Source organism: Sceloporus occidentalis, unplaced genomic scaffold (assembly GCF_023333645.1).
Source record: "Sceloporus occidentalis isolate IW3139 unplaced genomic scaffold, rSceOcc1.0.p SCAF_48, whole genome shotgun sequence".
Lineage (NCBI taxonomy): Eukaryota > Metazoa > Chordata > Lepidosauria > Squamata > Phrynosomatidae > Sceloporus > Sceloporus occidentalis.
In genome coordinates this window covers 5,789,927-5,813,768 of record NW_028317028.1, presented here as the reverse complement: position 1 = coordinate 5,813,768, position 23,842 = coordinate 5,789,927, and the positions used below count along the sequence as shown (strand labels likewise).

At 37.1% G+C, this 23,842-nt stretch overlaps 1 protein-coding gene across 1 annotated transcript in view; it reads left to right on the top strand.

Annotated features, from left to right (window-relative positions):
- The first annotated feature begins 20,262 nt into the window (after positions 1-20,262).
- The window catches only part of TMEM132D (transmembrane protein 132D), a 322,790-nt gene continuing 319,210 nt past the window's right edge, over positions 20,263-23,842 (top strand). Inside the window, exons 1-2 of the mRNA XM_089491042.1 lie at positions 20,263-20,269; positions 20,419-21,304. Coding sequence (XP_089347168.1) covers positions 20,263-20,269; positions 20,419-21,304 — 893 coding nt within the window. The remainder of the gene's footprint in view (positions 20,270-20,418; positions 21,305-23,842) is intronic.

Sequence of the window (23,842 nt, the reverse complement as noted above, 5' to 3'; positions counted from 1 at the left end):
CTCGTGAGTTTAGATCCTCTATGTCTCCTCTATTCCAAATTGAGGTCCCCACACTGAATCCTGATATTATATCAGTATCCAGATCCCTTTTTTCTCTCTCTCTAAAACGAAGCCCTTGTGTAGCATCCCAGAATAGATTAATATGTGCTTGAAACACCTTTTTAAACCATTCTTTCAACATTTCTGGGCAGCTCTCTGGTATATTAAATGAAGAAAAATTTAACAATAAAGGTAATGTTACATAAGACACATCTGTATAAGCGACCGTTTGTGTTGGTTGTATGAATAATCCATGCTCTGGCCAGGGGGTGGTTGTTGGGCAGTCCTGTGAGTTAGTAAGTTGTACTTTAATTTCTGAGTCTACTATAGTATGCAGTCCACTGTGATTTGGGTTGCATGTCACAGAACCATCCTGGGTTAATGTAAAATTTCTTTCCAGCAGCATCTTTATTCTCACTTCCTTTGTGGTATTGGTCCAAAATGTACTGGTACTCTTATGCATATCACTCCGTCCTGGATAGCTCCAAACTGCAAATTCAGAGGGAAGGTTAGACTTAGGCATTGAAATATTACACTGTACCACTATCCATCCCCCTATAGCCCCAACCATGGTATGCTTATCCTTAAATGTAACTTCTGGCGATTGCCCCTTTACTCTTAAAGTTACTCTGATTTCTCCTTTTTCTTCTGAACGTCTTTCCTCCCTCTTATAAAATGTTAATTTCCTGCAAGAAATAACATGTTAATGTCCCGATCCACGGGTTTGTTTACTTTCTTCCTTTTTTTTTTTTTTTTTTTCATTTAGTATCATCTCTTCTTTTTCTGAAAAACAAATACTTTAAAACAAATAGATTAGCATCATATGTTACAACAACAAATGAAAACAAATCTAGAAGACCACACTAGTTTTATTCTGTTTTTCAACTCTTTCTTTCTGTGCCTTAATAACATGGTAGGGAATCCAAGGCTTGATATAGTCTTTCCTAACATCATTACCTCTTCCCTGAGATCCCCACCTAGTGTAATTAAAACAACTCTTATCTACCTGCCTCCAACTATCAACCATGGGTCTTTCCTGAACATCGTGTTCTTTAGCAGAGTGAGAGTGGCAATTTCTGGCAAAATGTCCTACTTTACCACGAGCAAAACATTTAAAGGCTTCCCTTTTACCTGTGGGTCCTTGAAATTTATGTTGTAGCCTGCTCTGATACAACTGTCTCTGAAGCGAGGGGCTTAATACAGACACAGGCTTTGCAATGATTTTGCTGTGATTTCGGATTATTTTATGATTAGCATTACTTTGCTTCTCATCTAAACCTTGCCCATCTATTTCAACTGCAGCCACAACATAATTTCTTTTCTGTAGCTGTACATTTAACTTGTTACCGTTAGCTGTGCAATGCACAGGATCAGCCTCCCTCTTACTGCAGGCTGCCAGGGTCCTAATCTCCCCCTCTGCATCCCTCAGCCTCTGAGTAAGGCACTCATTTGCACTACGCAATTCCTCAATTTCTTGCAAAGTCTGCTGGTTGCTTACACATAAAGCTGCAGCATTCTGTGCAAAAAGCTTACACTTCTCAACTTCAATGTTTAAACCTAGAACTTTTGCTTCCAAAAGTTCTTTTTGCTCTTTCATTGATTTGTGCTGCTCCGCTATCCAACGAGCAGCAAAATCCAAAGCAGTTTTCACTCTAAGATCAACAATCTTATTATTTAACGCGTTATACATCTCATCATGCTTCTCAGATTTTACTTTAATTGAAACATTCAGCTCTGCCAACTTATCCTCCTTTGCTTTCACAATTTCTTCTAATCTTAAACAACAAGAGAGTAGTCCTTGCACAATGCAACCTTTTCTTTTACTCTCCGACACCTTTTTTTCAAATAATGTCTCTCCCAAAAACTTCTGCAACATCTCCCATGACTGTTTACAGTCCTGTGGGATTTCATAAGGACCACCATGTCTCTTAATATAATTCAGAAGCCATTTCTTAACATTTTTAGAATAAGTAACTTTTGAATCCTCCATGTTGCATGTCATATCAAACGAACAAATCACAGCAATATAATATAATAACAGTTATACTCACCACACTCCAGGCAGACTCTGTAAAGTTCTTCTGGCCAAGAGTCACGGCACCAATATGTTGAATATACTTCTCCTCTCTCAAACCAATACCACCAATTGATATGCGTGGAGAATAATCCGTTCTGCGTTGTGTATTAATGATAAATGTAATACCCTTGTTACCTCCTCCAAGAACTACATATAACCGTATCCCCTTTTCCAGATAATATATATGTCTAGTTCTACTAAGGTTTTCTACCTGATATTACAATAAAACAGCCAACCCAAGATTCTTACCAGAGAGAGAGCTTTAATTAGAATCTACCCAGATTAATGTTACAGCAAAGACAAAACCAGAGTTACAGTGATATACAGATGACAATCATTCATACCACTCACAAACATCCCATCTATCTAATATCTGCTGCTAAGTGTGTATGCTGTGTGGGTGATGTGCCAAAGGTGAGACTCACCAATCCAGTCTCCTTTTCTATGTGTTTCTACAATGTCTTTTTAAGGGATTTCTCTATTGATGTGTAAATGAGGTCCCTGTCCTCTGTTCCCAAGACCCCACCGTGTGATGTTATTGACTTGCTATGTTTCCCATGCCTATCTCCAGGTGATGCATTTCCTTCCTTCTCTACATAGTGTATAGGTGTGATATCTTCTTACAGCTGTCTTTCCTGTTACTTCCCCCCTAAGTGGCTTGCAGCTATCATACATACATATATACACACATAAACTTAATCAAGCACATATTAATTACAAATATACATACTTTGTATTTACCCCAACACATTCTGTCCAGGAATATAAGATTTGTTTTAAATCCAAACAGATATACTTCTAATCTAAATAAGATAATTTTCTCTCACATAGTTTTATCTTTACCAAGGTTAAAGACAGTGATATATGCGTAATGTGTGCTAGATAGCAGCAAGTCCTTTCATAATATGTAACAAAGACATATCTTTTTAAGCACCTATAAATCATTGTATTTGTGCTGTGAGAATGAAATTGCACAATGCAATAAATCAGTTTTTTGACATACATTTTGATAATTGCTTGTCATACTGCATGCAATTTGTTGTTTTTTTCAATAATACATCCAATATGTTTGTGAGGAAAAAAAAATATTAGGGACTAAAGAAAGATGGTTTAAAAAGAACCTAAAAGCCAAAAAGCTACAAAGCTTAAAGTAGCCAATGTAACTGACAATTGTATGAAATGCACTGTTTTAGAGCTGCATAGTTCTCTTTTTTGCCAGACAGTGTTAGATATGTTTTTGCTTGTGAAGTTCTTTCAAAGCCAAAATCTGGGATTCATGTGTTAATTTGCATATCATTACCCACAGCGCTGCTTTTAAATAGGGAACTGGTAAGGCTAGTTATTGTGAAAACTGTGCCAATCCTTCTATCACAAAACAACATATTTATATATAACCTGTTCATTTAAAGGGGAACTATCACTATTAGAGCTTTTAGCATAACCTAATTATATTATTAAAACTACATGTAGGCTTTGATCTTCTTGCCAGTGTAATTGTTGTGAAGATATTGTGGCAGAAGATGACACAGCCAGCATTACCTGATCAATATCCTATCCTGAAGCTATTGCCTCCTTCCCTTATCCTTATCATACATAACCAGGAAGTGGTTAGAGGGAAGGGTCAGATGCAGGACCAGGCATTTAATTTACCACCTTATGATGGTGGAAGAATCCCAGGATATGGCTAGGTGGGTATGTGGGAGCTGCTCCTGAGATTGGTGGACCAGTCATGGGAAATCCTTTGATCTCTAATGTTGCAGGAATCCGTTTTGCCAGGAGGAGGTGAAAATCAGTAGAAACTGTATGTTAGCATTATGGGATTCCAGGAGGACACCCAGACAAGGCAGGAGGTATAGAGGCACCAAGCAGGTGCCTTACCTCCGTCCCTGTTACAGGTCCCTCAGCAGAGAGGGATGAAGTCCTGGCAGCAGTGCATCCATCGCGCTCACAGGTGGATATATCCTCTCTCCCAGCAGCACTCCTGGGGACAGGGAGAATCACAACACTACCATATGGTGTCCATTGCAAGTACCGGCACCAAGATGGCACCATCTCCCTCAAGTAAGCTCATGCTGAGCAGTATAAAAGCACCTCTCATTCTCCTACCTGTGTTCAGATATTCTGTGTCCTCTGGAGTTTCACTATCTCTGTTGCCTTGGCTTTTGGATTCTAAGATTACCCGATACCTGACCTTTGCTTGCCCTGACCACTCTCTCTCTCGTCTCCTGATCTGATCTACCATTGCTGACCTTGGAACCCTTGACCTCGCTAATCTACAACATCCCGATCCAGTGGCTGTGCATGCTGCATACTATTCTCTGTACCAGTGGTAGTGTGTCTCTCTGGCTATCCTTTAGTAGTGGGGCCTCTAAGTCCCGGGTGGGACACCAGTTGCGCCTCAGCTTCAGCTGTGTGGCTAGTCAGGTGGACACCCTCATTATTATTGGTGATCCAGACAGGAACGCCTGCATTCACACGTTTACTAGCAATCCTGCATATTGGACTCCTCGTCTGATTGCTAACGTGACAGCAAGGGACATCAAGGTACCAGACGTTACATAACCCACGCCATCGTACCTAGTGCCCAGGAGTAGGCTTGGAGGAATGGAGTCTAGGGAAGGAGAGGAGTAGGGCTGGAGTGTGAACATTAGCAACATCAATCCAAGAGCACACCACAGGACCATACCCCAACTAGTGGACAAGGTACTACAGTCTCTGTCTGCGAAATCTTAAATCAAGGATCACCTCCGGTTCATACCCATTACGGCTCAGGACAAGGACGGGCTCCAGAGTGTGATGAGTTCTAGAGTACTCGTTTTGGACAACAGGTTTTATTAGTGAAACATGAAATACCTTAAGAAAGCGTAAGAGGCAGCTCCAGGAAGTGTGACACATCTTTAAAGTGGACTGGTCTTCTCCTGGTTATTTTGTATCTGGCACACATATCACAAGTTTGTACAAAGTCTGTTAAATCCATGGAGATGTTAGGCCACCAGACATGTTGTCATAGGAGGGACCATACATTTTTGATACCACAGGTGAACAATATGCCCATGATTCTGCGCTGCCTCTGTGGCTAGCCAAAGCTGAGCTACACAGGGTGGCTATTGTCCTGAAAAGCACAATACGTGATCATAGCAGAAGCCACAGCTCTTTGGAAACCTCGGTGGTGCTGTAGTATACAGAAGTATAGCAATACAGCGATCTACCGCCCTGATAAGGGAAGCACTGAGGCTTACCTCAATAACAAGACAAGACTTGTAGTGAGGTAAAACAGGGACTCACTTTAACGGGGAAACACACAGGCTTATATACAGTTTAGGTGAGAAAAAGACCATAAATCATGTCCACATCTTCCCGCCCTGCCCAGACAGTCCGGCTCCACACTTAGGCCACCGACCCCTGCAATGTCCGTGCAACCTTAAACCGTTGTTTTCGGGGTGATCCCGATGGAATGGCAACGATACACGGTACCGATGTGTAGCTCGGGGTCCTGAGGATATCCTGTCGAAGGGAACCCGAGCGGCAGCGGTTCAAATTTTCCCCGGGATTGACTGCGAGATAGCCAGCGTGCGTGCGATAACCACGCCGGCTGCTCTCCGGTCTCCTGGCAGCCCCAGTGGCCGGGGAATCTGCAGGAGGCGCCTTCTCCGAACCACCCCTGGTTGGCATCCCCACTGCCCGTGGGGTATCTCCATACGATAGTGCTGTGGTCGGTCCGATGGGGCTATACAGGGTTAAAAGTCTGGGGGCAGGGCATGTGGCACATGGATAGGGTAGGACATGAGGTAGAACAAAGTACACACAAATAAACACCACATATATGGGGAAAACACATAAATCACCAATAACTAATATATCAGCACATTTAACCCCGGATGGTAACAATAACTACTGCATTCGACACCGATTAACCCCAGGCCATCACATACATCATTAATGAACCTTTGAAAAACAGCTAGGCATTATAAAACAGGAAAGGCATTACCAGGCATTCATAATGCTCGAATCAGGTATTAGAAGCAGTTTTCCACTTTTTTGGGGGGGGGATTCTTACCAGGTTGTTGGCTCCCTGGAGATGCAATCTGGTGAATACACTGGCATCTCACAGTTGGTCATAAAATCCTGTGAGAAGAGCAAATAACAATTCTGCACATGCAGAGGAGGATGCAGGTCAGATAAATCCTCTTTCAAGACTCCCCTCAATGTATTGTGCCTGTGCTCAGTTTTCAGGTTCTGAAAGTGAATAGGTATGGATGGAGAGTAGAAAAGTAACTGTTCAATTGGGGAATCGTCGGTGTGGTGAGGTGGTATAGTCTCTGATCTTTGTTTGGAGAACACATCTAGATAATCACAGTAATGAGATGGTACAGTCTTCCAGGTTCCTCGGGCAGTATGTCAGTGACAGCATTGAACCTCAGGGGATGTATGCAACACAACTGTAGGCAGTTAGTCCTCCAGGTGGTTATCTTCCCCACATTCTGGGTTATCGCAGGATTGTGAACTTAGAGCCATGGAAGGCCAAGGATAACCTGTAGTTATGGACTGGTGAAAGTATCAAAGTGGAGGTAATCCAGATGAAGTAGCCCCATTGAAAGCTGCAGATGAAGGGTCTTATTCCAGAGGAGTACCATCCATAGCCAACACAAACTAGTTATGTGTTTTAGGTACCAGGGCAATCCCCTGTCATAAAGTCCAGGTCTGGGCTATGAAATTACCAGCAGTTCTAGAATTGAAAGCTTCTGTGGTCACTTGATGGTCTTTCCACAGTAGTGTGATTGGAACTAGGAAGAGGCATAGTAATTGTAATGCTCAGTGGAACGCCTTTGTCCTCCACTGAGCTTGAGCTTTTCTTGACTTCTTTGGACAAATCTTGGCAATATGACCCCTCTGCCCGCAGTATAAACAAAGTCCAATAGTACATCTGTTTCTCAACTACTGATAGGTGAAGGAGAGGACCAATAGTCCCGTGAAGGAGAGGACCTATAGCCCCAGACAGGTAGTCTTGAGTAGATATAATTCCAATAATATGTTATGCACCGTTGGAGCCACAGGGAAGCCGGAGATAACAACATACTTGTAAGGAAAGAGTGGAAGCCTTACAACCAATTCTCACAGATAGCTTCAAGTGGCATTTTTGTGTGGAGAAATGGAGGTGGAACCCTGTCAGGAAGGTGACAGCCTATCGCTGATTGTACAGTATAACGTATAAGTAGAGAGGGTTATATGTAGGACCATAGGTCTTACCTGTTGTGATTGACTGAGCATTCACAATGACATTACTCTGCAGTATGGTACTAATTCTTACAAAAAGGGAAGGGTAGTTGCATGTCGGGTTACACAGACTAGGTGAGCAGTATGCAACCATGTGGTATATCTGCCTTATTGTCATTGTCAAAAAGGAAGGTAATTCATAGTTAAATCCACCCATTTACTTCTACTTAACCCCTTAACGACCTTTGCCGGTTCAGGACCGTCATGGAAAAACGGTCACTTAATGACCTTTGACGGTCCTGAACCGTCAAAAAATTAAATAAGCTTAGAAAGTGATCAACGATCTCGACCTTGCTTAAACGGCAAGGTCGAGATCGGCATCGGGGGCCATGTCTGGCCCCTCCCTGGGGCATCAACAGCCGCCATACGTTTTAAAAGCGTTTAGGAGGCGATCAACGATCGCCTCCTAAACTTAAATGGTGTCGCTGGAATGCCTCGATCAGGAGGCATCCAGCGACACCAAACACTTTCCTCTGGATGGGCTGTGACCGCCCCGGATAGCGGTCACAGCCGCAGCTGCCGGTGATCTTCGCCATCAGCAAGATGGCGGCGGCCCGGGAAAAAAAACAATAAAGATGAAAGAGTTCGCTAGATGGTCTCCAGACCCTCTAGAGAACTCTGGCTCCACTTGCAGGTTGAATACAGGTACTGCATTCAACCATGCAAGTCAATGGAGCCCACCTTTCTAATCACAATGTGATTAGTAAAATATTCAAAAAATAATAAAAAAATTGAAAAAAAAAATGTGCTAACATTTAAAAATAATTATGCAGTGATGTCACTAGATGAACCATCCAGTACCAGCAAAATGTGTAAAAAAAATATTAAAAAAAGTATTAAAAAAATAAAATAAAATAAAAAAATAAAGTTTATTATTTTGAGCAAGTGCTAAAATTTCTCAAAAATCTCAACAAAGAGTTAAAATAAAAGCACTTCAAATACCCAAGGGGTGTCTAATATAAAAAAAAAATGGCTGATGGGGTAAATTGGAGTGGCCGAGCTCAAATATAGGGCATAGGTACAGACTGACCAAAATGGAGAAAAAAGCGCACTTCCCAAATGTGGCATTTTAAATCTCAAACAACACGACAAACCCATGCATGTCGGGTGTCACTGCACTCAGGAGATGTTCCTGAACACACATTGGGGTGTTGTTTGACAGTGACATATACCAGAACCTGTATATCTATAACTAAAGTACAATTTGTGTGAAAAAAAATAAAACAATTTACTATTATAAAGTTTGACAAAGTGTAGTTGTATAATTGGTGCATGGAAAGGGTTAAAATAACAGCATTTGGAATACCCTGGGGTGTCTAGTTTTCAAAAATATATGGTTTGACAGGGTTAAATTGAGTTAACCAGATTCAAAGATATTCCAAAGAGGAGATGGAGGCAGAATGACCAGATTTGTTAAAAAAGGTTTGGAAATCATAAAACGCTGCTTGTACTTATTGCCCTATAACTTACAAAAAACAGCAAAAAAACATAAAAACATTGGGTATTTCTAAACTCAGGACAAGTAGTAGAATCTATTTAGCTAGTTTTTTTACTTGCTTTTTTTAGGTGAGTAAAAGATTTTTCAAATAAAAGTCATAAAATGTTTTTTTTCAATTTTTCACCGTGTTTTTTTATTTTTTTATAGTAAATAAGATGATCAAAATAATGGTATCTAAAGAAAGCCCATCTTGTCCTGAAAAAAACAATATATAACTTATGTGGGTACACTAAATGGGTGAGGAGAAAATTACAGCTGAACAGCTGAGTTAACTATCCAAATCTAAAATGCATACGACTAACATTGTATTTGATAATCTCAGATTGTTGATTTTTTTTTTTTTTTTTGCTGTGTACCTTTTACAATTGAAATAAATTGTAGTACTTTGTAAAACTGAATGGGGATTTGGTTGTATTGTGAGATAAACTATTTACTGAGTTTGCCAATTGGGTGATTTTTAAAAATCTTTTCAAGGCAATCATTATTAGGTACTCTTGATTATTGACTACCTAACTACCAAGACAACTTACATAAAATAAGGCACTTATAATATATTATTATTATATTATATATATTATTAACCCTGAAATAATGTGTTCCATTTACCATATTTCCAGCTTTAATTTATGCAAATGACTAAAATATGTTGGGTTTTCAACTCACTTTATCGATGAAGTTAATGAGAACTCAGAAATAATGAATCTATAGTTATGCATTAGCTTAATTTATTTAAAGAAGAGTTCCACCAGATTTTTTTTAATTAAATAAAGTATACATTGTAAAGAACTGATGGCACAGAAAAGAGAAAATAATATACATTACATTTATTTATATAGCGCCAGCAGATTCCGCAGCACTGTTACAATCAGTGGAATAATTTAAAATCACACAGAATAACAAACGGTACAAAAGGTGAGGTTAGAATCTAGTCGGTGGTTGAAGGGGAAACAGTAGGAGAAAAAAAACATGACTTGTCACTTTTCTTATATGATATAAAATCTGATGTTACTTGATGTATGTGCATTTTGACAGTAACTGTATCATTTTTCTGCATTTACATATTTTAATTTTCAAGAAGAGTGATCAGGTAAAGTATTTCCTTAGTAAGAACAAGAGATGGCAGGAAGATTTATTTCCATAGTGTTTGTCATAAAAATGTAGCAAAACATTGTGGGTATGAACATAATGATTAATAAAAAAAATCTTATTTTCCCATATTTCTTCTCCTGTGGGTGATGTGCGTTCTTATGAACCTTTCTGCATTACTCGTGGGCAGTGATATTAATAGCAGTATGCTGCTTCTAATTTATGTGCAAATCGGAGATTGTTTCTTATTTTCCAATTGCTTTTTATATCTTGAACATTCTTTAGATTTAAATTACATGATTGCTGCCATTCATATAATTGGTATAACTTAATATTTACATGTATTATTTATAATAAATTGTATTTGCCAATTTCTTGCATTTTTATTCGAATAACATGTATTTCTACATTGCTCAGTTTACAGTAAGTGAGAAAAATAAACATATTCAAAGTGCAAAAAAACACTAGTCTGTTGTATGTAGATAGTTACCTATTCACTTTCTGTTACTTGAAATAATGTTTTTCACTATTTTTATTCAGATTTTTTATATTCTTTGGGGAATTGGTATTCAATTTCTGGAAATAAATTATGGTAAACAACAGTAACACTGTAATCCACTACCCAGTTTTATGGTCAATTATGCTATGGCATATTATGTGCTTATTATACTCAATATTTTACAGTACCGGTATATATGCAAAGACAGTCAGTTACTACAAATGTGTTGCTTTCTTCTTCAGCTCCCATTATCTGTTTTGACTGTCCTGTGATACTATTACACAAACTGTATTTTGACCGGTCTATAATTAAGTCATAACAGGGACAACACATATCAGAATGCTTGAGTGAAGAAAGACCTGTAACATCTAAACAATGTGTAATGGTTCTCAGGGGTTTAAATAGGGTACCTAATTCAAAAGAAGGCTAAGTCACAGACTCTCTCCATTTGGCATCACCAGCCCTCCTCTCAGTAGATAAGTAATTTGATAGATTTCCACCACTCTCTGATTAAGACAGTTTTCGATTACCAGGAACAATAAGGCAAAAGATCCCAAAAGCGCTAGCATAGATATACATGATAGAATACCTCTTTACTTTCCAAATCCACTCGATTCCCATTTAAACCCATTTTAGATTTACACCTAAAGGCGGTTATCCAATTTTAATTATTTAGGTTCCCAGTAAAATGTGACCTAGAGGTCTAATCTCCAGTCTAACGCCTGGAGGGTGTTTGGGAAAATCTCTGCGTCCATATTATACTACCAACACCATTTTTACCCCCTTTCCATACAAAGATCTACAATAGCATTAACCTGTAGTTAACCTGTCTCTAAATTCAGAACATAGAACCTAGAACATAGAATCACATCTATGTTGCTTTTTTAAGTGAGATGGTCTTTATATGATAAAAAAGGCACATATTTAAAAAAAAACAAAAAAACAAAAAAGTGAGTTACTTCTTACTAGTTGTATAAACTCTTATGCTCCTAAAATCATTTATAAACCGGCAAAAAAACTGTTTATTTTAAAAATCATAAATAGCTCTTTAATTGAACAAATGCTATTCCCATAACACAAAGCAGACATTTCAAGGAGTCATCCTCCTGAAATGCATTTAAACTCTTCATTACAGAACATACATCATTGTCTCATATTGTGAGTAATGTTTTTCATTCAGATGAACACATATACCATTTGTCTCGGCTACATAATCATCCCTGAATATTCACAGCTAATTATGTAAGCCTGGATTGTGTTATAAATTGATAATTTGGTTAAAGTCTGAATACTTGATTTTCTTGAAATGTGTCATCCAGCTGTAGTTCTAAAACCGATCGACCTGGAAAAACACACATTTCTCCAGCCGTGACAGTATTTTGCTTTGCATTGTCAGTCTTTGGAAGATGTTGTTCAAATATGAAGTATTAACATGGCACCTCTTCCCTGGTGGCACATGACCTGTCTCTATCCAAGACACGTTAACATCTCTAAACACCAGTGAATGAAAAATAGATTGTGTTGCAGTTGTGACTGTAATTTCAGGAGAAGTTGTCGGGTAACAATTTCTTAAGGAGGCAAAACATATGTGATCTGCCAGAACATATTAATATTATAGTGAAAGGATATGATATATTTTGAGTAAATGATACGCTAAACATTGTTACAACAAGAAAATGCCAAATATAATAAAAACATGAGGATGTCACGCGAAAATTGTTTTCCTTCATGTCTTAGATGTGTGATAGTATTCTTTATGGACCTTATACATTTGTTTCTTTTTATCCTTTATTATGAAACCCCAACATATTTTGCAGAAATTAAAGGAGGTCTAAATTGATGTATGGAAAAGAATCTTATAAAAAGGATGATAAATAAAGAGTAGAGTTCATTTATCTAAAAAAGGATTCAGTCTAGAATTGTCTTATAGATCTTTGTGAGATATGTCCAAAAGGTAGGGTTCTTGGACAGATGTTTTCCTTTGAGCATTTACTACAGTGTGGCATACAGTAGTGTAATGTAACATTAAATAAAGGTGTGTTGCAGACCTGGAGGTTTCCACTTTGGATACTCACATGGTAGTTAAGCAATCATCCCCACACAAACCACACTGTGCTGACTGTTTTATGGTAGAGTTTATGAAATATTTGTTAGATGTGTTCCTTGTAGATCTTCATTAGTTAGAAGATCCACTTGGAAAATTAAGACTGGGCCATTCTACTATTTTAGGCAGTAAAATAAGCAGGCGGGATAAGATAACAGTATGTGAATACAAACGCAAGAAACTGCACAATACTGTAAAAGCGGTATAAAATTATGGTGTAAGATTCCTTATGTTTCTTAGAAAAAAGTCCCATACAGGCATCAAGTACTATTATGGACCATCCATAATAGTAAAACTTAACTTTGAATCCTAAATATAAAAATTCATACTTACTTTATACCACGGGAGAAAAATGTAAAATAAAAATCCTCAATAAGATAGTAGTAGTTACTTACACGTTTCGGCCAATCGACCAATAGGTACCGTTTGTTTAATATGACGGCTTTGAAGGACCGTACCCAGCAGGCAGGATACAATGTATCCAGGAGCCAAGGAATCTTACAGTGGAGTTGTAGCAATCCATTGAATTACTTTTCTTTATATAATAACAGATTCCAAAATAACAGAGCTGACCAGGGACACTGTCACTAATGGAACTGTGGCAAAAACTAAAATAAAAAAGATGATAAATGGTTGACGTAGGCAAGATGGGGGAGATCTTTCTTTGCCCATTTATATTTATAGGAATGCTAAATATTCATTCAGTTGTACACAGTTTCAGAAGATGTTCCATCATTCAGACCTTACCTTTACAGCTGTGCCTATATAGAAATATGGCAATTCTTTTTTTCTGAGGTGACCTATGATTAAGTGTATGTCAGCATTTGTATTTTCATGTGGGACTTCTGCCAATGAGTAATTTTAATTGAATCAATGTTTCAATAAAGGATTTTTTTATGGATTTATCCAGTTGAGCTGGCTTTTCTTTCACATTTTTCCCCCTCCCTAGTCCAGATGCCCCAGTCAGCTCCATAATTCATCTGACACTGACCAGACTGGCCCTGGGTTTAGATAATATAAAACCTATGAGCCTACTTATAATTGCAACAACACCTAGAGTTAGAATTAAACTCTGTTTTAGGCACTTGCAATGTCTGGTATTATGATGCTTTTATTTTTCAGTTATCAGTTCAAAGTTCAAATACTCTTAAAGAACAAATACCAGGAATGACATGGATCAGTAGCTAAGGGTGTTTTTCTTTTCCTTTCGAAGAATTGTCAATAGTATAGATTCAGTTCAAACTGGCAATTAATTTTGTTTTACACTTACTGGTAAGTCCCTATAAATATGGGCTCGATGCAAGTCAAAGTTGAAAGTGTAAATAAGGAAATTATTATATAGTCTTATATGTTTTCAAAGTAAATGAGGGTATGGAAAACTACAATAAATCTACTGAATAGCAGTAAGTAATCTGTATGTAATTAAATGTCAGTGCCTTTTTATTTCAAGTAAGTAACACAATTGCTTCAAGTGAAGGAGCCCTATGACCTTTTATTCATACATAATAACAGTTTGTAAACTGTGATATATTGAGTTTATGGATAGCTGAAGTAGTCGAGGTTAATTTAAATTTGCATGGGATAGGTTTAAGGCTATAAGATGAGGTCAAGGGCCAAATAAATTGTGTGGTCTTACAGAAGTTAAGAAAATCATCAGAATGCACTGGCACTGGGCAGAACAGTTCTCATCTGTTTTTTATATTTCTTTTTCACATTTTAGTAATCTGTAATGCTGACATGAGTAGATTTGCCTTGATGTAACAAGAGCGTCACAAAATTACACTATTTATTTCAAAGCTATAATTACACAATTAAGCACTGGGCTGCTCTTTAACATATTGTGGCAAGCAAATTTGCTTTTTTTTGTGTGTTTTACTTGTATGTCCACATATATGGGTCTTCTTACTAAAACCTTGAGTGGCCAGTCAAGTTAAGGGTTATCTGTACTAAACAGACTCAACTTAAGTTGCATTCCCACTTGCAAAACAATGAAAATCTGTGAGTTGTAAGCCACTACAAGTTACAGAGGCGGGGACATGCGACAGTTTATGAGTGCAATGTGAACTTGCATGTTCTCGCCTTTAACCTCCGGCGCAGCATCCTCAGGTACCCAAGGTTGTCCGCACCTCACCATTGCCATCTCATTTCCCTCTTGGCATTTCCCAGTCCCCAAAGGCTCCCACATGCCTGCTGCCCCGAAACACTGCCGCATATCCCCTTCATGGCTCCATGATGGTTGCCACAAGTGTTTTGATCTCCAATATGGTGGCCACAAGTGTTTTGGTCTCCAATATGGCCACCACAATAGGTCTTTGGTCTCCAACATGCTTTCCGCATTATCAGGGCTTATTGGATGATTCTAACCCTTCTCATCTGTCATTACCACCTACTGGGTGTGGCTTTACTGCATTGTTTTGTATAAATAGATCTCAGTTACTTGTACTCATTGCCTGTGATAGTTATCCTCATCTTGGCTCCAGATTAAGTTAACTGCATTTTGTTGTTTCTGACCTTGGCTACCTGACTTTGCTGCTTGCTCCAGTCCTGATTCTGGCTCGCCTTCCTTTACTGCTGACTTTCTACAATCCTGATTTTTCTGGTATCCAGTTATTGTACGCTGTGGTTCCATCCTTTAATTGTGGTATTTGTAAGAGTGCGAAAGTCCTGGGGGGGATAAAACCTGAGGCTCAACCATAGGCTGATTCCCTTCAGGTGAATAACTCTGCCTTGTATCTTGTTCTATTGGTTCCCCTGCGCTGCCTCTGCACTGTGTTTCATCCTCCCTTCATTACATTGCCTGTAACTTGTGAAATCATTATCCCCCCACTGCATTAAAATAAACATAATTACATTTTTTTTAAATAAAACAAGGAACCCCAGGGTCCCCTATTAACAAAGACAGGGAGAAGACCCTCCCCCTCTTCTTGCTTCACTCGTATCTGGTAGCATGGAGTAATTATGTGCTTTATTAAATTTGTCTTTAAGGTAGAGAAGGAACATTTTAAGTTAAATGAGTATCTTTCATTTTGTTGAAATAAAACATATCTAGATTGACTCTGTTTCCTTTTTTGCTGAACTCAGTTTGAGCTCACAGTTGATCTTAATTTGTATCTTATTACGATACAAAAAGGCAGTAATTATGTTGCGTATTATTGAGAGAGGAATTAATGTAAATTGGATATGATTCAAATAAGCAATACTGTTCTTTATATACACCAACTCTGCCTACATATACTAACAGGCAGTCAACATTTTTGTCTCATCATATAATTGTACAATATAAGAGTGGATTCACTCTTTTCAGATGTTTTAAATTATTTAAGCTATCTTAGATATTGAATGAACATATACATACAGTTAATGAAAATTACTGATTTATTCATTCAGATACTGCACACTTTCACACATTCACCTGACACGTAATAATGAAAATCACTTGCCTATTATTTAATCATTTTAGGATGACGAATTCATTTAAGGATATAAGATATACACTCATTCATGAATACACTGCACACACAGACACGTATCACTCATCACTTAATTATTAATTCACTTAAAGATATAATGCACACGCATTCATTCATCCGTTCACTCACCACACATGCACCTGAGATTATGATAGATATACCACTGGTTTATTAATTAATTCATTGAGGATACAGCTAAAATATATTTATTTAATAACATAACACATACATATGAGAATCACTTATGGAACAAATACATACATTCTTATTTAATATGAAGCAGAAATAATATATTACCTTCTGTTTTAATTAAAATAATATATTCCTCTTGGTAAAAGATATTCCCAGTCACATTATTTTCATTCTTGATTCACATACACTTTAATCGTACGATACAATACATACATAATTAACATATAGGGCGGGCACGCTTGTTCTCTTTCCGTTCTCTCTTCATTCTCTCTCCGGCTTGTCTTCCATTTCGGCCTTCGTTTCTTCCTTTTATATATAGTCTTTTAGTCCGTTTTTAATATATCCATTATCCTTTTGAGACCGAGCCCACTCGCGACCCATAAATGGAGTTTAAAGATCTTCCCGGATACAGGCGAAATGGTCTTCCGTTTTTTGCTCTGCATAAACTTTATTAATGAATGAGAAGACAGACAGACAATACAAATGAAACGTGATGACAACATTGAAAAAACGCGATGATACCAAAGGGGAAAGGTCAACAAACGGCGATATGCGGAAGTGGATATAAAAGAACAGATGAAGAAGACGAAAACACTTACGGACTGCTGATTTTATGGACATTTTCTTCAATTGATTTTCCTGAAGAAGCCTACGGGTGAAACGCGTTGATTTTCAATTGGAGATCGATATACCCCACATTCTGGTGGACTTTCTACACCTATATATGCACCTGTAGTGCATATACAATTGTGAGTGCATTTTTTTCCATTTTTCTACATTTGACTTTGGAATACTGCACCATTGAAGTTTGTTTTTTAGATTTTCTCAAGAAGAACATTAAAGATTATATACAGTCCTATTGATGGGTTGGAATCACTTCTTCGATTTGTGAGTGCATTATATCACTTAAGTTCCACATTGAACAAATCATCTACACTATATTGTTTTATTATTTTTTCCCTTTATATGTACCTGCGCCCCATCTAAATTTCGGTGGTTTCAAATAAGCAATACAGCCTATAAGACACATATATAACTTTCAATTAGCGTGAACAAGACTTCTGATTATTCTGAACAGTGTGAATTCATGGTGGCCAAATAAAAAACATGCTTATTACTTATATTATTGAAAACAATGAATGTAGAACTAAAAGTGTCAGGTATGTCAACAATCTTTAATATTGTTATAAATGCAACCTTAAAAAAATGTGAAATCAGACTTTGTATAGAATGTCCAGGTATCATATACAATGGCTGACAAAACCTAAAATCATGTTTAATTAATAATTGTTACTTTTAAAAGTTCAAATAACACACAAATCATTCTTTTATCATACTGGAATCCAAGTTGTTAAAAAAAAAAACAAAACACCTCAATAATCCAGAAATTTAATTTTCCTTACTGACAACAAATATTTCTGTCCTTGGCAAAATAGCAAAGTGTAGCTCAAACTAACACATTTGTGAACAATACCTATTTCAAGAATGAAAGATTTTCTCAAATTATATATTATATTCATATATTTAAAAACCATTCATACAAAAGAGACACTAATAGTTCTACTACAATTGAAAAATAGGGAAACAAAAAGTGTTTGTTACTAATTATAAGTAACAATATAATTATTTAGTCATCTGTTGTCTCTACAAAACTCAAGGTCCCTATTGGGCATATATACCTGTATATCTAATCTTTTGTAATCTGAGCACTTTGAGAACTCTAATAGGCACAGACAAAGCAATAAATGGTGAGCAATATTACAATGTGTGTGTGTGTATATATATATATATATATATATATATATATATATATATATATATTTATACACCAATATACCAAAACAACAACCAACAGGTAATAGTGTACAAAAAAAGATATACAATACTTCTACAGAACGAGAAATAGGAATATATTACTGATTACCTGAAAGTATTGCTTGCACATTGGAATTCATATAGTGATACATAAAGTTAATATAATTGTACATTTATTATTACATTTATTCAGTTCACTAAATAAGCCTATGTAATGTTGTTTACAGAAAATAAGCAATATATGTTGATTACAAACACATTTTATATGTGTACAATGAGTAGCCTTTTGAGCATCTATGAATTATTTCAGCCCACTTAGTTAATTTTTCCCTTTTGTAAAGTTGAAAAAAAAAGGAAATAAAAACAAAATATTTTTCTCAATCATAGCTTTTATTAACAAACAATTGTTCACATAGTTTACATGAACTAACATTTACTGGTAAAACTTTTTTCCTATAGGGTCGTCTTATATTCAGGCTTTTTCTTTTTTTCATAAGTTAATATTCAGATTTTGGGAGGGTCGTCTTATAATCAGGGTTGTCTTATAATCGAGCAAATACGGTAATTGACAACATATCTGCTATCACTCATATGCAAACCTATTATCTTGCCTATAAAATAAAGCACAAGCTATAGGTCGAGAAGTTTAATAATATTGATTATACAATAAAATATGATATTCAGACAACTGCAGTTCTTGTTTAAGGACATAAATATGTCATACAGTTATATTACATTGGGGTAAAGAAAAATGGCTTTTAGCTTCAAGCTAAGCATGCCTAATCTTAAGCCAGAAAATAATTAAAATGGATGTTCTTTTTATATTGATAAAGTGCAATATAGTGAGGGATTTCCCAGTTTGGCCCTTTGCCAAGATCCATTAATAATATACTACCTGCTGGAATGGATATAACTTATCTATTACATACAATTTATCTATACGCGAAAGGAGACAAATCTACCAAATCTCCTGTGTTTTTCCAGTCCAACCAGAAAGGAGTAAGAACCTCCATGTGCCAGGTCATTGATCGACTCCTGCCAGGGGGAGACACATTTAGACTCCTTAGTCAGTGTGAAGTTTTTTTAGATATTTATACTGGGGACTAGATGGCCACATGGTCTCAATTCAGAACGGAAAGTGGTTCTCAGCTTTTTTTCTGCACAGATTTAAAATGGATGTATTTAATTTTATACTTGATAAAGTGCAATATAGTGTGGGGATTTCCCTATTTGGCCCCTTGTCAGAATCCATTAGTTAAATACTATCTGCCTAGCTGGAATGGATACAACTTATCAATTATATACAATGTATAGAGATGCTATCAGTACAACAATGTTTATTATTTCTTTGCACAACCATATGTTTACAACCGATGTTTGTCTTTTTATGTACAGTCTTATGTTTTGCACTTGGTTTAGCATGTGGTTTACATAATTGCTGACTGGTTGCAGCTGGTTGCCTGCCCACCCTAGGCCTTTAAAAACCTAGGCTCATGGGAAGGTGGTATGCCTACTTAGAAACGCATCAGCCTACTCTCTGACAATCCTTATCTGCTCAACTCTAATAGGCACAGGCAATATTACTGATCATTCAAGAGGAAAAAACTTAAAAGCGCTGTAAAGTTCAGGTGCTCAAAAAAAAGTGATAATCCATACTCACTGACAAACCTAAGTACAAAAAACAAAGAAATACATGGTGGACAATATTACAATTTATATACACCAAACAACCACCAACAAGTGATAGTGTACAAAACAAATATACAATACTTCTATAGAATGAGAAATAGGAAAAATATTACTTTAGCGATGCCACCAGTACAACAATTTATTATTTCTTTGCACAACCGTTTGTTTACATGTGTCTTTTTATGTACAATCTTATGTTTTGAACTTGGTTTAGCATGTGGTTTACGTAATTGCTGACTGATTGCAGCTGGTTGCCTGCCCACCCCAGCCTTTAAAAGCCTAGGCTCATGGGAAGGTGGTTTGCCTACTTAGATGAAACGCGTCAAGCTGCTCTCTCTCCCATGTTTTTTTTTCTTTTGATCTAATAAACGCTATGTCTTAACTTGAAGGATTTTGGCTTTGCTTCCTTCCATGAACGCCAAATTGCTGAATCTACGGCATTGCTGTTTCTTTTGTAATCTTTAGGGAGAGTCTAGCCATATATGTTATACCTACAACACCTGTAAAACAATTTCAATAATGTCATGTAGGTGTTCTGATAGAAAACCAGTCATGCTCCCAAATGCAGAATAGAGCAGATAATTGTATGAACAAATCCATATTACATCACTATTTGTGAGGAATAAATATTGTATTTTGTTCTTCTTTCTTTAAATTTATTTTTTTCCTCAACAGTTACAGAGAGCCATGGCATATTAGACAGCATACAAAGGTTTTCTTTGCTACCAACCTACCTTCCTGTAGCCTACACCATCCATCAGAGTGATGTTTCCTTCCTTCTTAAAGAAGCAAACCAAGACATCATGAGAAATTCAAGTTTGCAAACAAGAGTTGAATCTTTTCTCATTTACAAGGCCAAGAAACAACCAGTGATGAATGCCAGCTATGGACCTTTTTTTGTTGAGCAAACAGTACCACAAGACCTTCTCTTAATTCCTAATCATTTTCAATCTGCGGATAAATTCACTTTTAACTGGAAAATTAAATCTTACATCATTGAGGAAACAATATATCCCACCAAGCCCAAGGTTCAAATTTTGTTTTACATTGTGGGGAGAGACTGGGATGACTATACTACAACTGAGAGGCTTCCTTGTATAAAGGTCTTTGCCTTTCGTGAAACAAGGGAAGTAAAAGGAACTTGCAAATTATCAGGTGACCTTGGATTATGTGTGGCCGAGTTGGAACTTCTTTCAGGGTGGTTTGATCCGCCTACAGTGGTTGTTGGTCATAAGAAAATGTCTGATCAACCTGAAGGCAGTCCTGTGGAGTTATATTATTCTGTTCACCAAATTGGTGAGAAAGGGGAATGTGTTAAAGAGGAAGACAAAGGCAAAAGTGGGACCCGGGCTGCACAAAATTATATAGATGATACTGGCCCACCATTGCAGAGGATTGGGAGTGTTTATCTCTACCAGAATAAAAGCAACTATTCAACTGAAGTGCAACTGGATGGTCATGTGATGATTCGATCTCATTATCAGAATGTGAAAAAAGGTGACACATTAACATTTTTTGTGTCGCTCTCTAGAAATGCTACACAAACCAAATTCAAGTTAAGGTAAGAAAATTAAGTAAAATTAAGTACTGAAATAAATCAGAAAATATTCTATGTAAAAGTTTGTTGGCAGATAATATGATAATTTCATGCATATCATAATTTAATTTAGGTGATGGTCTGCGATATTGTGCCTATATTGTGGTTATTGTGGTTATTAAAGGGAGCCTGCCTCTTTTTATAAAGCAATGATGAGTTGTATTTTGGATGAACCAATATTATTCTATTTATGCAGCAAGGTGTGGCTCCTGTGGAGCATCTGATGATAACGTCTATTTTTATAGTTATATATTTCTGTTTAGAGGTGGTTGTGGCATTTGACATATCTGTTGATATTTTTCAGGCTTTTAGAGATCTTGTGGATCCTGTGGATACCCTGCTCCAATTCATACTATGTAATTGTGAGATACATATCTTGTTTCCAGAATCTATGAATAGTGCAAATATACAGAGAGGCTATGCATTTCAATTCAAAGATAAAAAAATAAATAAAGTGACAAAATCTACTGTATCTACCCATAAATGCTGGTATATCATAATACTGTAATTTGCTTACCTTACATTTCCCTGGTGCTTACATACAAAAAATAATACAAAATAGTCTTAATATGAACAAGGATAAAACAGAGAAAACTTACACAAAAATTATAATACACTGGAATCTCTTGATGTTACAGTCCCTTGTAAAAAAAAAAAAGAAAAATTACAGCGTTACTCTCAGGTTCTCATTCTAATAGCAATTCACTTTCTATGTCTCCAGAAGACCTTTCATTTGGTGTCACGTGGAGAGGGGAGTGTGTAGCCCAGCCACTTTACGACACTCCTAACGTGTTGGGTTGTTATTTCCTTGGCCCTGTTAAACCCCTTCCTGTCATGTTTCCTATCATTCTGGGGGTCACGCTGTCAGCACACATCTTCGCATTATGATTCTAATATGGAAACATAACCTTATTTCTCAAATCATAACTCTGAACATGCTAGGTGCTGCGTCCTTTGTGTGACTCCAGTGCCTGGTCCCTGTAGGAATTTATTGCGCCCAGGATGGGACATCTAGTATCTTTTGAAGATTACCTGCTTGGATCCTCTTCATGCTTCACTAACTTTATGGTTAGGTCTGTCCAGGATCCCAGATAGCATTTATGGCAAGATATGGTCTTAGAAAAACCAATATTTGCATAGCAGGCACTACATAGCAATTATAAGATAACATCCGGGAGTAGTCTAAGTTAAAAGAGGGAGATGAGTATAAAGGGATAGCTGTTACAGATGTAGGATCAGTTTTGGATAAGGGATTCTGGGATCAAGGGTTGAGGCATTTGATGCATCCCAACATGGTTGTGGCTGGTCGTGGGCCATCCCTCCTGTGAATTTTTATCCCATTCATCTCCTCATCCTCCAAGGCAGGCTAAATAGTTATTGATAGTATCAGCACAGGAAACAAGCTTAAAGTAACTAATTAATTATAATTAGACATAAAATCTTTACTGCGTGCATACAATATAAAAAACAATCTTACTTAAGCTTACTGCAATACAAATATAAACATGGTCCAACCTACTGCATTATATATGTGTCCAGGGTGCTTAGGTTGTTGAGATATCAACATACCTGGGAACCTTTGGACAGTCCTGCCGCCATCAAGGGTGTGCATAATGTAGGCTCTTGTTCCGAGGGTGTACCCAAAGGCTTCTTGGTGCAAAGTGGATCCTTTCATAATGACACGAGTGACATCTGCTGCAAATGAATTAGGTAATCATTTACTATCAGGCATATTCAAGCTATATGTTATATCACTGGTTTATCTATGTGAAAATTGTCTCTTATGGTTTATTAGCTCCATAATATAACTTAATTTCTGACATTACACACAGGCAGCCCCTCAACACAGCTTGGGGGCAGCATTTTGTGTTACACCTCGGAAAGTGGATGCAGGGAGAGTAAAATTAATATGACTTACATACACTAGAAACTCTATAGTTTAATGAAATTACTTATCAAGATGTTTTCGTGGGTGGTTTAGTATGTTTTATAATAGCATATGTTATCACTTTGTAATGATAAGTCATTATCAACATGTAACTTAAGGGGTCACATTTCCATTTTTTGTTAATATCTTCCATAATAAATGTGGGACATAGTGATATATTTACGGGTGTCACTGTCTTGGACCTGACCCAGGGATGTGTCAACAGGTATCCCTGGATTGTTCTGAAGTTCTTGTCCTCTCTTCCCCTTCTATGTTCAGAATGCTGACTGGCCAAGTCATTTAGAGCTGTGGCACTCTTGGAAAGTTAACTCCTTCAACTCACATAGACAAGTATACATCACTAGTGTATTAATTTAACCTACTAATAGTTCCATGGTATAAGTAAAATTCTTACTTGTAGTAGTGAATTGGAGTACTATTCTCTATAAGTCTCTATAAACAATTTGAACCTTATAAGCAATGCATATTTACAAACTCACACACATCTACATGAGCATTAGTGCCTATTACAGGGTGCACCACTCTAATCTTATAGGGTAAGCTAACCTGCTGTG